The sequence below is a fragment of the Oncorhynchus mykiss genome, chromosome 8, assembly GCF_013265735.2.
Source record: "Oncorhynchus mykiss isolate Arlee chromosome 8, USDA_OmykA_1.1, whole genome shotgun sequence".
Classification (NCBI taxonomy): Eukaryota; Metazoa; Chordata; class Actinopteri; order Salmoniformes; family Salmonidae; genus Oncorhynchus; species Oncorhynchus mykiss.
In genome coordinates, this window is record NC_048572.1 from 50,648,713 (window position 1) to 50,665,626 (window position 16,914).

At 40.5% G+C, this 16,914-nt stretch overlaps 1 protein-coding gene across 6 annotated transcripts; it reads left to right on the forward strand.

The window, feature by feature from the left end:
• Nucleotides 1-5: 5 nt before the first annotated feature.
• mier1b (mesoderm induction early response 1b, transcriptional regulator) lies at nt 6-16,912 on the forward strand. 6 transcript variants are annotated; one of them, XM_021612792.2, is made up of 13 exons: nt 6-135; nt 1,039-1,063; nt 3,780-3,919; nt 5,894-6,085; nt 7,568-7,700; nt 8,023-8,084; nt 8,216-8,288; nt 8,431-8,582; nt 10,401-10,482; nt 10,732-10,826; nt 11,205-11,332; nt 14,817-14,947; nt 15,074-16,912. In XM_021612792.2, the coding sequence occupies exons 1-13, from the start codon at nt 127-129 to the stop codon at nt 15,427-15,429; spliced, it is 1,578 nt and encodes a 525-aa protein (XP_021468467.2). In that variant the 5' UTR covers nt 6-126; the 3' UTR covers nt 15,430-16,912. The 6 variants fall into 6 exon arrangements, with proteins under 6 accessions (XP_021468467.2, XP_021468469.2, XP_036841480.1 ...); XM_021612794.2 differs by lacking the exon at nt 6-135 and adding an exon at nt 142-495; XM_036985585.1 differs by lacking the exon at nt 6-135 and adding an exon at nt 148-270 and having other exon boundaries at nt 10,735-10,826; nt 11,286-11,332.
• The last annotated feature ends 2 nt before the right edge of the window (nt 16,913-16,914 follow it).

The following is a 16,914-nucleotide window of genomic DNA, read 5'->3' on the forward strand; positions in this document are numbered from 1 at the left end:
CAACAATTTGACAAACGCTGTACCTTTTCTAGCCATGACCGAGTTGTAGGGAAAATATGTGTATGGGCGGGGCAAGTCAATCCGGGAAATTGCTGACCCCCAATGTAACCCTAAAGGATTTCAAACATGGCGGAGGTAGGAAGGAAACTCCAATAAATATCCGGGATAATAAAAATGTTTTAATTTATTTTTATTTATAGAGTTGATTCTGGCGTGTGCACTTCCCAAATGAGAAGCAAAAAATATGTCCTAAAAATACGGAGAAGAGATGTACATTTTTAAATGTTAAACTTGTCGCGTTTCCATAAGTTGTATTTTTCAAACTTCAGTTTAGCGATGCTGGCTAGCTTCGTAGCTATGCTAAGCTATCTAGCTATAGTTGGCAGACTGCTAGCGTTAACGTTACCCACTCGAAAATATAGAATTTAATATTTAGAGTGCTATTGTATTTTTTTTTTGACCTGGTGGTATTCTGCATATCGAAAACGAAGCTAGGTGGCTAACTATTTGAATAACTAACTTAGCTAGCTAAAGTTAGCTGAGGCAGAGGCTAGCAAATAGCTAACGTTAGTTAGCTAATCATTCATACCTAAGTGTCTACATTGTGAGATAACCCACTTGTTTATCAAAAACGACTTTAGCCATCTCCTGAAATTGATGATATGGCTTGTTTCAATTATGGCCTGATCAGAGTTCTCTCCGTGCTAGAACCAGCTAACGTTAGCTACAGTAATGTCTATTCTACCTTGGCGTTGGCCAACAAGGAGCCAGGCATAAGTTTCAGGCGCGCTTTTAGTTTGTCTTCCACTTCCATCCACTACCCAGACTGATGATCAGTTTTCTGTATTGTAGGTAGTTCATATTCATGTTTTTGTTCAGGCCTAGGTTGCCTGGAGACGATCTTGACCTCATCCAGAAAACAGCATAATTCACTGACAGTATCTCTGAACCGTATAGCAAAGTTACAGCTACATGTTTTGGCATCAACCGTAATGTGTATCTGTTTCTGGTTGTGATTAATTTTGTTTTGTGTTTTAGCCCTCCGTTGGGAGTACGAGCCCAGGTAAATATTGTTGTATTTACAACTGAGAGAAAGGTGTATGCTCATTGATATGTTCATTTTAATCCCTTATTAAATCATTAACATGCGTGCTTCTACACCTGCATTGATTGCTGTTTGGGGTTTTAGGCTGGGTTTCTGTACAGCACTTTGAGATATCAGCTGATGTAAGAAGGGCTTTATAAATACATTTGATTCGAAGTAAAATTGTGCTCAACACACCACGCTAAAAACATTTTGATCCACTGTTTTTATGCGAGTAAAGTCATACCATATAAATAATAATCATGACAGCAGTGATGGATCAGTGGGTCCCAAACTGTGGGACGCACGAGGGGCTGCCAACAATAGGGGTGTGAACAGCTTCCATTTGTTTTATTGGTCACATACACATATTTAGCAGATGTTATCGTGGGTGTTGCGAAATGCTTGTGTTCCTAGCTCCCAACAGTGCAGTAGTATCTAACAATTCACAACAATACACACATCTAAAAGCAACAAAAAAATGGAATTAAGAAATATATAAATATTTGGGTGAGCAATGTCGGCGTGTCATTGACAAGAATACAGTATATACATATGAAATGAGTAAAGCAGCATGTAAACATTATTAAAGTGACTAATGTTCTGTTTTTAGAGTGGCCAGTGATTCCATGTCTATGTACATAGGGCAGCAGCCTCTAAGGTGCAGGGTTGAGTAACCAGGTGGAAGGCCATCAGACTGCTATTTAACAGTCTGATGGCCTTGCGATAGAAGCTGTTTTTCAGTCCCAGCTTTGATGCACCTGTCATGGCCTTCTGGGTGAGAGTGGGGTGAACAGGCTGTGGCTCAGGTGGTTGATGTTATTGATAATCTTTTTGGCCTTGCTGTGATGTCCGGTGCTGTAGGCGTCCTGGAAGGCAGGCAGTGTGCCCCCGGTAATGCGTTGGGCAGACCACACCACCCTCTGGAAGGTCCTGCGGTTTGTGTCATGAACAGTGCTTGTGCCCAAAGAAATAGATGTGGCGTACGGAGGTGGTGAGAGATGTTCCCCAATGCTGGAAGAGGGGCCTGATTGATGCAGTTTAGGAACCCCTGATAGAAACAGGAAGTTTCTGTACAATTTTAATAAATACTGACAGATCATTTGTTCATTCGACATGTTGGGATCTTTTTGTGTCCGTAAAATGTATTTTGCGAGAATAGGTGGTGGAACCTTGGAGTCAAACGATGATATGGTGTGTGGTCCTCCCACTACGAATCGGGAAAGAAACAATACAGTTTTTAGGCTACAGATGAAATAAGTTATGAACTTCTCAGGCTGGTGAAAGTGCAAGGTGATGAGCTTGATGCTCCTTTCCAATAAATATCGAGGGTCTTATTCTGTTGACATGATCGATGCTTGACTGCCGTTTGATAATGGAAAATATTCTCGCTCTTAGCCATAACAATCTCATGTATCTGACATCTGACCATCCTACCAATCCTCGACTTCGGCGATGTCATTTACAAAATAGCCTCCAATACCCTACTCAACAAATTGGATGCAGTCTATCACAGTGCAATCCGTTTTGTCACCAAAGCCCCATATACTACCCACCATTGCGACCTGTACGCTCTCGTTGGCTGGCCCTTGCTTCATACTCGTCGCCAAACCCACTGGCTCCATGTCATCTACAAGACCCTGCTAGGTAAAGTCCCCCCTTATCTCAGCTTGCTGGTCACCATAGCATCACCCACCTGTAGGACGCGCTCCAGCAGGTATATCTCTCTGGTCACCCCCAAAACCAATTATTTCTTTGGCTGCCTCTCCTTCGAGTTCTCTGCTGCCAATGACTCGAACGAACTACAAAAATCTCTTAAACTGGAAACACTTATCTCCCTCACTAGCTTTAAGCACCAACTGTCAGAGCAGCTCACAGATTACTGCACCTGTACATAGCCCACCTATCATTTAGCCCAAACAACTACCTCTTTCCCTACTGTATTTTATTTATTTATTTATTTTGCTCCTTTGCACCCCATTATTTTTATTTCTACTTTGCACATTCTTCCACTGCAAATCTACCATTCCAGTGTTTTACTTGCTATATTGTATTTACTTTGCCACCATGGCCTTTTTTTTGTCTTTACCGCCCTTATCTCACCTCACCTCACCTCATTTGCTCACATCGTATATAGACTTGTTTATACTGTATTATTGACTGTATGTTTGTTTTACTCCATGTGTAACTCTGTGTCGTTGTATGTGTTGAACTGCTTTTCTTTATCTTGGCCAGGTCGCAATTGTAAATGAGAACTTGTTCTCAACTTGCCTACCTGGTTAAATAAAAAAAATATAAAAATGTAGACTAGCCTACCAGCACTGTATCGGCGAGCTGTTGCCTAGAGCGCACATGCCAAGACCAGAGTAAGCACATTTGCTATTTACCGCAACAGTTCGTGGCTAAACTATCGGTGGAGGTGAAAATGCGATGGAAAAGCATTGAACTTCAGATTTTTATTCAGTATATGAAAATATACATTTATCAGATTTTTTTCTGCAGAATGTCCGTTTGGTGGAAACGCACCACTGGTGGGAAAATGTGCATATTTTATTTATGCGACTTTTAAAATATTTGCCTGAAAATCTGTCACCAGTTGGATGGAAACCTAGCTTATGTCATAATATTGTTTGTTATAAATCATGTAGCACTTTATCAAGTATCTCCTCAGTTTCCCGGTGTGTTTTTTTCTTAGGAGGTTCAGCAGACGACTATGAGTTTGATCCTTCAGCAGATATGCTCGTTCACGACTTTGATGACGAACGCACACTGGAAGAGGAGGAGATGCTCGAGGGAGAGACCAACTTCAGCAATGAGATTGATGACCTAGCACGGGTGCGTCTCAACGTATTTTCTTCTTGTGGTTTGAAAGTTATCCAGGGTCCTATTCATTAGGCACTGATCGGAAGTAGATGGACTGAAACAGGGAGGGACTACCCAAACTTGTCCAATAAGAAACACTTGTTTTTGTTTTACGTGCAGAACGTTTTGCTACAGTGAATGCTCTAATAAATACAACCCTGGGAACAGTAACATTTTAGTTATACAGTGCCTTGCGAAAGTATTCGGCCCCCTTGAACTTTGCGACCTTTTGCCACATTTCAGGCTTCAAACATAAATATATAAAACTGTATTTTTTTGTGAAGAATCAACAACAAGTGGGACACAATCATGAAGTGGAACGACATTTATTGGATATTTCAAACTTTTTTAACAAATCAAAAACTGAAAAATTGGGCGTGCAAAATTATTCAGCCCCCTTAAGTTAATACTTTGTAGCGCCACCTTTTGCTGCGATTACAGCTGTAAGTCGGTTTGGGTATGTCTATCAGTTTTGCACATCGAGAGACTGACATTTTTTCCCATTCCTCCTTGCAAAACAGCTCGAGCTCAGTGAGGTTGGATGGAGAGCATTTGTGAACAGCAGTTTTCAGTTCTTTCCACAGATTCTCGATTGGATTCAGGTCTGGACTTTGACTTGGCCATTCTAACACCTGGATATGTTTATTTTTGAACCATTCCATTGTAGATTTTGCTTTATGTTTTGGATCATTGTCTTGTTGGAAGACAAATCTCCGTCCCAGTATCAGGTCTTTTGCAGACTCCATCAGGTTTTCTTCCAGAATGGTCCTGTATTTGGCTCCATCCATCTTCCCATCAATTTTAACCATCTTCCCTGTCCCTGCTGAAGAAAAGCAGGCCCAAACCATGATGCTGCCACCACCATGTTTGACAGTGGGGATGGTGTGTTCAGCTGTGTTGCTTTTACGCCAAACATAACGTTTTGCATTGTTGCCAAAAAGTTCAATTTTGGTTTCATCTGACCAGAGCACCTTCTTCCACATGTTGGGTGTGTCTCCCAGGTGGCTTGTGGCAAACTTTAAACGACACTTTTTATGGATATCTTTAAGAAATGGCTTTCTTCTTGCCACTCTTCCATAAAGGCCAGATTTGTGCAATATACGACTGATTGTTGTCCTATGGACAGAGTCTCCCACCTCAGCTGTAGATCTCTGCAGTTCATCCAGAGTGATCATGGGCCTCTTGGCTGCATCTCTGATCAGTCTTCTCCTTGTATGAGCTGAAAGTTTAGAGGGACGGCCAGGTCTTGGTAGATTTGCAGTGGTCTGATACTCCTTCCATTTCAATATTATCGCTTGCACAGTGCTCCTTGGGATGTTTAAAGCTTGGGAAATCTTTTTGTATCCAAATCCGGCTTTAAACTTCTTCACAACAGTATCTCGGACCTGCCTGGTGTGTTCCTTGTTCTTCATGATGCTCTCTGCGCTTTTAACGGACCTCTGAGACTATCACAGTGCAAGTGCATTTATACGGAGACTTGAATACACACAGGTGGATTGTATTTATCATCATTAGTCATTTAGGTCAACATTGGATCATTCAGAGATCCTCACTGAACTTCTGGAGAGAGTTTGCTGCACTGAAAGTAAAGGGGCTGAATAATTTTGCACGCCCAATTTTTCAGTCTTTGATTTGTTAAAAAAGTTTGAAATATCCAATAAATGTCGTTCCACTTCATGATTGTGTCCCACTTGTTGTTGATTCTTCACAAAAAAATACAGTTTTATATCTTTATGTTTGAAGCCTGAAATGTGGCAAAAGGTCGCAAAGTTCAAAGGGGCCGAATACTTTCGCAAGGCACTGTAGATATAGACTATTTGACCCCTATTATTGTAACGTTATACCAGTGATTTATGTCAGAAGGCAACACTCACATATTGATAATGTGAAGCTAGCTAGTCTGTATGTGCAACAAAAGTTGTTTTTGTTGTTCCATTTGTGCCATAGGAGGGAGAGATGCCCATTCATGAGTTGTTGAGTATGTACGGATACGGCGGGGGTTCACCTGCAGATGGAGAGGAAGAAGATGAGGAAGACCTAGAGGATGACGAGTTAGAGGATGATGAAGAAGAGGAGGAGGAAGAGGAGCTGGACAATGATGAAAGCAGCAGAAGCACTGGTGAGCTGAAGAGGAGTAAGGTGGGTGCCATAAATTTCCTGAAATAACAGGGAAAGCAATCAACATACTCATAAAGAAGGAATGCTTGTTTACACCTTATTGCACTAATTTGAATGTTATAAATCAATACTACATATTCTGTAGCCAACAAAGTTTACATACTTAGTCAGAAATGTATACGACACTGAACAAAAATATAAACGCAAGGTATGTTAGTCCCATGTTTCATTGGCTGAAATAAAAGATCCCAGACATTTTCCATATGCACAAAAAATGTTGTGCACAATTTGTTTAATACTTTTTTAGTGAGCAGTTTTCTTTTGCCAAGATAATCCATCGACCTGACGGGGAGCACATCAAGAAGCTGATTAAACAGCATGATCATTACACAGGTTCACCTTGTGCTCAGGACAATAAAAGGCGACATTAAAATATGCGGTTTTGTCACAATACAATGCCACAGATGTCTCATGTTTTGAGGGAGTGTGTAATTGGCATGCTGACTGCAGGAATGTCCACCAGACCTGTTGCCAGAGCATTGAATGTTAATTTCACAACCATAGGCCACCTGCAACATCATTTTAGAGAATTTGGCAGTACGTCCAACCGGCCTCAACGTTGTGAACAGAGTGGTGGTGGTGGGGTTATGGTATGGGCAGACATAAGCTACGGACAACAAACACAATTGCATTTAATCAATGGAAATTTTAATGCGCAGAGTTACTGGTACGAGATTCTGAGGCCCATTGTCGTGCCATTCATCGGTCGCCACCATCTCATGTTTCAGCATGATAATGCATGGACCCATGTCGTAAGAGTCTGTACACAATTCCAAGTAGCTGAAAATGTCCCAGTTCTTCCATGGCCTGTGTACTCGCCAGATATGTCACCCGTTAAGCATGTTTGGGATGCTCTGGATTGACGTGTACGACAGCGTGTTCCAGTTCCCACCAATATCCAGCAACTTTGTACAGCTATTGAAGAGTGAGACAACACTCCACAGGCCACAATCAACAGCCTGATCAACTCTATGCAAAGGACATGTGTCATGCTGCATGAGGCAAATGGTGGTCACCAAATACTGACTGGTTTTCTGATTCACACTATCTTTTTTTAAGGTATATGTGACCAACAGATGCATATCTGTATTCCCAGTCATAAAATCCATAGATTGGGGCCATGTGAATTTATTTCAAATGACTGATTTCGTGATATGAACTGTAAGTCAGTAAAATCTTTGAAATGCGTTTATATTTCTGTTCAGTATAGTTACAAATCTGCTTATAGTATTTAAAATGCTGATCATACTTAAAACATGCACGCATGACTGCTAAATGGCATATATTATTATATAACAGATGCATCTAGGCAGCTTTGATGCTGATTCCAATGTTTCTATGAATGAATGGCAATTTTGCTGTTTCACAGGGGCGTTTTTGACTGTAATGCACCAGTGGTGACTAATCTGTGTGTAACTCCGTGATGTGTGTGTGTGTGTTCAGACCGAGAGGGTGAAGATCTCTTCGGGACTGGGGAACGAGAACCAGTTGTCCAACGAGGGTCACACGCGCTCCATCAAATCCCACTGCACGGCAGAGCTGATACGTGGATCACAGAAGCTCAAGTACTTTGAAAGTACGCACCGTTACTTCCGTCTCGAGCAACGTTTTTTTTTTTTTTTATTCTTGTGTTGGATAGTTTGTGAGATCTTGTTCTATGTGTTTTAACCCAGTGGTTCAAAATGAGAACTAATATGTCTCAGTAACCAGGTTTCCGTCCAACCTTTTTATGTGAGTAAAGGACATGTAGGATCAACATTTTATCTGCAACAAATACATTTGGTGGGAAAAGGCGCAGTGTTTATGCGGATTTTAGAATATTCGCGTGAAATTCTGTCGCCAATTCGGATGGAAACCTAGCTAGTGAAAAATAGTCAAAATGCCAAATCTTGTTTCAGATAATGATGCAGAGGAAGAATCAGAAGACGAAGATTATGTCCCTTCTGATGATTGGAAAAAGGTAAATATATTGTTTTTTGTTATTGTTTAATCATTCGTTAGTTATGGTAGTTCTAACCTTAAAGACATTTGATTAATTTGAAGCACACTTTTGATTCGTGAAACTAAACAATGTTTGTTTGACCTGGACAGGAAATCATGGTTGGTTCCATGTATCAGGCTGAAACGCCCTCTGGCCTTTGTAAATATAAAGACAATGAGAAAGGTAAGGCGTTATGTTTGCAATTACAATGCACTGATTAAGTTCAAGTGAAATATCTTCCAATCACAGAGGTAAATGGGAAGTCAAATGTCTTTTTTTTCCCTTCTCTCTTTCTCCCCCTCTCTCTTTTGTTCACTCGTGCCAGTATATGAAAATGATGACCAGCTTTTATGGGACCCTGAGTTCCTTCCCGAGGGCAAGGTTGTGGAGTTTTTGACGGAGGCGTCAAAACGAACAGGAGAGGAGAAGGGAGTGGATGCCATCCCTGAGGGATCCCATATCAAAGACAATGAGCAGGTATGAAGACCACCACAGTCGAGCCGACTGGCACACCAAAGAAAAACGATTCGCAGTGGAAAACTTTGTTTATTGGAAAAGTTTAAGCCTTCACATTTCACTGTTCCAAAACTTTATGCCACCTACAGTTGAAGTCGGACGTTTACATACACTGAAGTTGGAGTCATTAAAACAATTTTTTCAACCACTCCACACATTTCTTGTTAACAAACTATAGTTTTGGCAAGTCGTTTAGGACATCTAATTTGTGCATGACACAAGTCATTTTTCCAACAATTGTTTACAGACAGATTATTTAACTTATAATTCACTGTATCACAATTCCAGTGGGTCAGAAGTTTACATAAACTAAGTTGGCTGTGCCTTTTAAACAGCTTGGAAAATTCCAGAAAGCAATGCCATGGCTTTAGATGCTTCTGGTAGGCTAATTGACATAATTTGAGTCAATTGGAGGTGTACCTGTGGATGAATTTCAAGGCCTAACTTCAAACTCAGTGCCTCTTTGCGTGACATCATGATCAAAAGAAATCAGCCAAGACCTCAGAAAATAAAATTGTAGACCTCAACAAGCCTGGTTCATCCTTGGGAGCAATTTCCAAATGCCTGAAGGTACCACGTTCATCTGTACAAATAATAGTACACATGTATAAACACCATGGGTCCACACAGCCGTCATTCCGCTCAGGAAGGAGATGTGCTCTGTGTCCTAGAGATGAATGTTCTTTGGTGCGAAAAGTGCCATCAATCCCAGAACAACAACAAAGGACCTTGTGAAGATGATGGAGGAAATAAGTGCAAAAGTTTCTATATCCACCGTAAAACGAGTTCTGTATTGACATAACCTGAAAGGCCTCTCGGCAAGGAAGAAGCCACTGCTCCAAAACCGCCATAAAAAAGCCAGACTACGGTTTGCAACTGCACATGGGGACAAAGCTCGTACTTTTTGGAGAAATGTCCTCTGGTCTGATGAAACACAAATAGAACTGTTCAGCCATAATGACCATTATGTTTGGAGGAAAAGGGGGAGGCTTGCAAGCCGAAGAACACCATCCCAACCATCAAGCATGGGCGTGGCATCATGTTGTGGGGGTGCTTTGCTGCCGGAGGGACTGGTGCACTTCACAAAATAGATGGCATCATGATGAGGAAGGAAAATGATGTGGATATATTGAAGCAACATCTCAAGACATCAGTCAGGAAGTTAAAGCTTGGTCGCAATTAGGTCTTCCAGATGGACAATGACCCCAAGCATACTTCCAAAGTTGTGGCAAAATGACTTAAGGACAACAAAGTCAAGGTATTGGAGTGGCCATCACAAAGCCCTGACCTCAATCCTATAGAAAATGTGCTGGCAGAATGGAAAAAGTGTGTGCGAGCAAGGAGGCCTACAAATCTGACTGTTACACCAGCTCTGTCAGGAGGAATGGGCCAAAATTCACCCAACTTATTTTTGGGAAGCTTGTGGAAGGCTAGCCAAAACGTTTATCCCAAGTTAAACAATTTAAATGCAATGCTACCAAATACTAATCTGACCCACTGGGAATGTGATGAAAGAAATAAAAGCTGAAATAAATCATTCTCTCTCCTATTATTCTGACATTTCACATTCTTAAAATAAAGTGGTGATCCTAACTGATCTAAAACAGGGAATTGTTACTAGCATTAAATGTATGGAATTGTGAAAAACTGAGTTTTTAAATGTATTTGGCGTATGTAAACTTCCGACTTCAACTGTACTAAACAAGCACCATTACCATAAAGACTTCAGTATGCACTATTGTCTGTAACCGTCTTCTTTACAATGTTGTCTTTCCACAGGCGCTTTATGAGTTGGTCAGGTGTGAATTTGACACAGAGGAAGCTTTAAGAAGACTGAAGTTTAATGTGAAGGCAGCTAGAGGTAAGACCAGCAGTGAAATTATTTGAACTTTCTCTTGATTTCAGTCAAATATCTGGCATATTTTCTCGTAATTATCTCACCAGGCATGTATGGCTTATTGAAGTATTTTGATGATAAAGTCTTTCCTTGGGTTACTTGTCTTGTTCATAACATCCTACGCCTGGGACCTGTAACATTTTCATGTTTTTTTATGATATTTTATTTGAACGCGGCAGTTGTCATGATGTTAACTCTTTCCCTCTGTCACAGAAGAGCTGTCTGTGTGGACAGAAGAAGAGTGTCGATATTTTGAGCAAGGACTAAAAGCTTATGGGAAAGACTTTAATTCCATACAAGCCAACAAGGTAAACTATGTTTATCTTAGAGATATCCTATTATATTTGCTACAGTATTTGATTGAAAAGTATATTGACATTAAGAATAATACTAATCTTCATGTTGATTTGAGAGTTGCATATGTGTTTTTTAAAGCAATCAGGGTTGGGGTCAATTCCATTTGAACCTCATTCAACTTTCGTGAGGAATCGAAAATCAGTTTATGAATTGAAAAGCTACTCGTACTTTTTCATATGTTTTTTTTCTTCTTTTTTTTCAATTCACAAATTGCATTTTGACTCATCCATCATAGACTTGACTGGGGAGTTGAAATTGAATTGAGTCCAACTCTGAAAGGCGATGGTAATAATGGCTATCTCGTTGTCTGCTGATGTTACATTTTTCAGGTGAGAACTAGGTCAGTAGGAGAATGTGTGGCCTTTTATTACATGTGGAAGAAGTCTGAGCGTTATGATTTCTTTGCACAGCAAACCAGGCTGGGGAAAAGGAAATACAACCTTCACCCCGGTGTCACGTAAGTATTTTCACCAGACCGAGTACTTTTCAAATGCTTTCACAAATGTTTTAAATATATTTGATTAGTCAACAAATCTGTTATGTTATACAATTCAATATATTATAGATTTTTACTTACCGGATTTGAGATGTATTTAAACATATAACGAAGAGAGTATATGGGTCTTTCTATAAATAATGGGGCCAATGTGTGACATTAGGATCAACATTTTAAAACGGGTTGAAACAAAATGAAAAAAATATTTGTATGCAGTTCCACATGAATTTAGAGGAATATGTGCGAATTAGCCCATAACTCCACCTTTCCAACATAGGCCTAGGACTATACAGCCTTTAAGCAGGGTTCATACAGACATTGGCAGGTCAAACTCAATGACTTTCAGGGACTTAAATCACTTAATTGTAATTAAGGACCTCAATGTTATACAATTGTACATATAGTGACTAATAGAGGACCCCCCCCCCCCCCTCAAAAAGGCCATTTCCACTTTAAGAATAATGGATTTTTTTAGGCATTGATATTCAAATGATTATTACATTCTAAAATATGTGAGAATAATATGGACTTGCCTGACTAAATAGATTGGATGCATGCGTGGCGATCTTCCTGTAGCCTATGTGGCCGACGCAGGCACACATAATAAACCATGAATAGCGGCAGCATTAATCTCACTTTCGCTGTTTTTATAATGAGAAAGCGACCAAAAACCTAGCAACCTTTTGTAATAGAAGGATCTGTATGGAAAGCGAAGTTGAAGCCAGCATTAGATGTTGTCGTCCTAATTATAACCTTACATGCTTTTAACCCAACGGAGTAGTGCGAAACGTTTCAAGGAACTCGGCGGGAAACAAATGAAAGCGTCCACAGACGGATCAAAAATGAAATCACAGATAATTAATTATAAGGGAGCATGAGAACTTATACTTTATGACTTTTCAAGCACGAAATTGAGGAAATGTCTGATTTTCAAGGTAGGCCTATTCCAGTACTTGCATTTCTGAATTCAAGTAGACTACTTCAAGCGACTTGTATTGTTTAAAATTGCAGGTGTAACATGGAGTCCAACATTTATTTGTCGTGTTATTTAATTACCAGATCATATTGTGAAGTAGGCCACTACTAGGCTGTCATTTGTCATTATATCCAGAATCATTTATAGGAATGGCGTTGGGTGTTGCGCAATAGTCTATCCTACACAATTGCGCCCAGGAGACTCGGGTGTCCAATCCGAGGCACAAAAACAAAAAAGGAAAAGATGACCTCATTACCTTCATACTTTCTCTGTTAAATCCAACGAGACCCGGTTGTAAATCAAGCAGACTACAACAGATGAACATCAATTTGCTAGGGATATTAGATCCAACGTGTATCCAGGCGCCACGGTCTTCACCGAGGTAACAAATGAGACGAATATTCTTGACATTCCTTGCGAACACCTTTTTTTCCAGCACTTGGGCTGTGTTGTTGCATTTTGCGTGCGCTATCACAACAGCTGTTCGTCACTTGACTGTCATTCAGAAATGTTCACCCCGTAACATGAGACACGAAACGTTACGTAGTTACACTGTATTTCTGAGATGCTATACAAAAAGCTGTCCGACAACTAGGTCCAGGGTTCTTACAGTGTTTAAGTTCAATGTCTAATTTAACCGATTGATGCTTAATATATTATATAACAATAACTTATACTGCCATAAATGCAAGGACAGAAAACTGTTTTGTCACACGATTTTGGTTTTAAATGAATTTGTGAATTGTGTTTAATATAGATGTTTCCCCTTTACAGTGCATGTTGTTACAGCCTGAACTCAAAATAGATTTTCTCACATCTACACAAAGTACCCCATAATGACAAAGTGAAAACATGTTTTTAGGAATTTTTGCAAATGTCTTGAAAATGAAATACAGATCTCATTTTCACACCCCTGAGTCAATGCTTAGTAGAAGCACCTTTGGCAGTGATTACAGCTGTAAGTCTCTTGTTAAGAGCTTTGCACACCTAGTTTGTTCAACATTTGCCCACTTATTCTTTTCAAAATTGTACATGCTCCGTCAAATTGGTTGTTGATCATTGCTAGACTACAATTTTCAGGTCTTGCCATAGATTTTCAAGTAGACTGAAGTCAAAGCTGTAACTCTGTCACTCAAGAACGTTCACTGTCTTCTTGGTAAGCAACTCCAGTGTAGATTTGGCCTTGTGTTTTAGGTTATTGTCCTACTGAAAGATGAATTAATCTCCCAGTGTCTGGTGGAAAGCAGACTGAACCAGGTTTTCCTCTAGGATTTTGCCTGTGCTTAGCTCCATTTCTTTTTTTATCCTGAAAAACTCCCAGTCCTTAATGATTACAAGCATAACCATAACATGATGCTGCCACCACTATGCTTGAAAATATGGAGAGTGGTACTCAGTAATGTGTGTAATTGGATTTTTCCCAAATATAACACTTTGTATTCAGGACAAAAAATGAAATGCTTTGGCACATTTTTTTGCAGTATTACTTTAGTGCCTTGTCGCGAACAGGATGCATGGTTTGGAATATTTGTATTCTGTAAAGCAGGTGTATTCAGCACTTTTTCAACAATGAAAAAATGCAGTGGAACTGGCTTCAAGGTCCAGAGTTGATTTAAGGCTGTACAGGCTTCCTTCTTTTCATTCTGTTATTTTAGGTTAGTATATCACAGCAATTAAACTTTAACTGTTTCAAAGTCACCATTGGCCTCATGGTGAAATCCCTGAGCAGTTTCCTTCCTCCCTGGCAACATAGTTAGGAAGAAAGCCTGTATCTTTGTAGTGACTCGGTGTATTGATACACCACCCAAAGTGTAATTGAAAACTTAACCATGCTCGAAGGGATATTCATTGTCTGCTTTTTTTCCCATCTTTACCCATCTACCAATAGTTGCCCTTCTTAGCGAGGCATTGGAAAACCTCCCTGGTTTTTGTGGTGGAATCTGTTTGAAATTCACTGCTCTACAGAGGGACATTACAATTCATTATCTGTATGTCTGGGGTAGTCATTCAAAAATCATGTTGATGCTCATTTTTACCCTTGAACTTATTTAGGCTTGCCACAACAAAGGGGTTGAGTACTTATTGACTCAAGACATTTCAGCTTATTTTTTATTTGTAAAAATTTCAAAAAACATAATTCTACTTTGACATGGGGTATTGTGTTTAGGCCAGTGATGACAAAATGTGGAATAAGTTAAGGGGTGTGAAATCCTCACTGGTACCCTAGTTTAGAGAAAGACCCATATTCAATTAAATGTAACTTGTCATGAATGGATGTTCCATGTCACTAATACATATTCAAAATGTGTGATAACCTTTGTTTTGTGAACCATACCTACTGTTGACACTGTTCTAGGGGTATTAATCAAATATCCTTTTAACACTATAATGCTGAGCTGATATGTGCTATGCTGGTAGGCTGTAGTTGATGCTGACTGTGTGGTTGGTCGTCTACCCCATGTGTCTCAGGGACTACATGGACCGGCTGCTAGATGAGACGGAGAGTGTCACTTCCAGCCGGGCGGCCTCGCCCCCTCCCACCACCTCAAACAGTAGCACCAGCCACTCTGAGAGGGAGGACGGCAGCAGCAGCCACAACGGTAAGGGAGAAATATACTCAGGGAACATGAAATGCTGTTAAAATGACTGAGAACATATGTGAATTCTTGTGAAGACCCTATATAATTCATGACGTCTGCAGCTCACTCTTATCTTTCCTCCAATAGGTGTAGTGAGTCAAAACTCTGGCTCTGGAGAAGGTTCTCAATCGTCCACGGTGGCGAATGAAGTCAAAGCAGAACCTGCCCAGTCCAACAGGCCCACTGACAACCACCCCTGTCTGGACGCTTTCCCTGCTCCCACCGCCTCGGACAATGACTCCAACGACTGCGAGGCGGCGGCCGTCGTACCCAGCCACAACAGGAACGGCTCCCTGGAGCCCCACCGTGCCGACGGTCACTACGATGAAGACGCGCTCCTCTATGACAGGCCGGCCAAGAGGTGCAGGACGGAGGCGGAGTCACTGGAACAGGGGGAGCCGGAACCCTCCAGAACATCGACGACACTCCAGCAGGAGGACTGATGACGACCCCTTCTCAGAGGTCAAAGGGCACAGAACCAAACCTTTAAAAACCATGGTCGTATTAATTAGTGCACACGGAAGCAAAACATTTAGAAAACAAAAACTAACATTTCTTATTGGACAAGTTCAGGTAGTCCATCCCTGTTTCCTTCCATCTGTTTTCGTCCGTTTAGTGGCTAATGAATACGACCTGTACCAACCAAACCCAGCTGGGCCACACCAGCAAACGGAGGGAGGGCAGCGGCCTGATTGTAACGGGGCACAACATACAGCCCTGCCTCGTCCCCCATCCAGCAAAACCTCCAACGCTCCACACATCCAAAGTACCACAGTTCCTGAACTCCTACCTACTATTACTTCCACCACATAATACTTCATACTGATTCTTCTACTCATTCTCCTTATTCCCTTTTTTGGAGAGACCGATCTCAAATTTGTACGCTCAATGCTTTTTTCCTATTTGTATTAGAATAAAAATCAGCTGTGATATTTTTTTACGTGAAATATATTTATATTTTTTAAAAAGAAATGTATTATGATTGATGGGTATTTGCTGTCCTAACCATTTGAAACCAGGAAATCGAAGGGGTTCTATATAGAGGGTTCTAGGTCTTCGACAGGGCAATAGATAAGCAGGCAGATTGGCGCTGTTGCAGGCACACTGTTGCACTTTCATCCTTTATTTTCTTTTTGTTGATATTGAGTGGTTAACGCAACACTGCTGAATGACATCATTGCTTATTTGAAACTTGATCCCCCATATGCCGTAACCATGGATATTTTTTAATTGCAAGAAATGAACCAATGGGAGTGTCTGTCCCGAGGTTTGTTTGTGTAAAGCGTCTGACATCAGTGATGTCCTGTGGAATGCATCAGTTTGAACGCTATATTTTTATTTTCTTAGGCTTTCATGTTTTGTTTTTTGATTTTAGACAGTAAGTACACGTGTAAAGTTTGTATAGATTTGATGTTGTACAATTATACTTTTTGATAACTGTCTAATCTCTCTGTTTTATGGTCTCTCCTTGTTGCTCCGAGCAGAGCTGTTCTAAAGTAGTCATTCTTATTTCCCAGGCCCATTTTTTTTCACCTGGTGCATTTGGACATTTTTTGCAGCAAGATGATGTTTGACAATGACTCCATGTTAATGAGAGATGTGCAGTGATGCATTTTGAAACCGGAGACTGGTACCAGTAATGTTTCTTCTCACCTGCCATTACCTGCAAAGTTTCATGATGGCCTCTAAGCAAGCTCTTGACTGTAATCTTCAAATGTGAAGGACCTCCATTTAGTTCCAGTGGAGGCTTCTTAATAACAAGACATTGTTTTAACTTTATTTTGTTACAGTAAGTAGCCTTTGGTCTACATTCACAAATGGTAAAACAAAATTCTTGATATGTTTTCCTGACAACATGAATTAAAGTGAAGTGTATACCAAGCCTGGCTGTGACAACGGTGGCTATATTTAATAAATGTATTCAGACG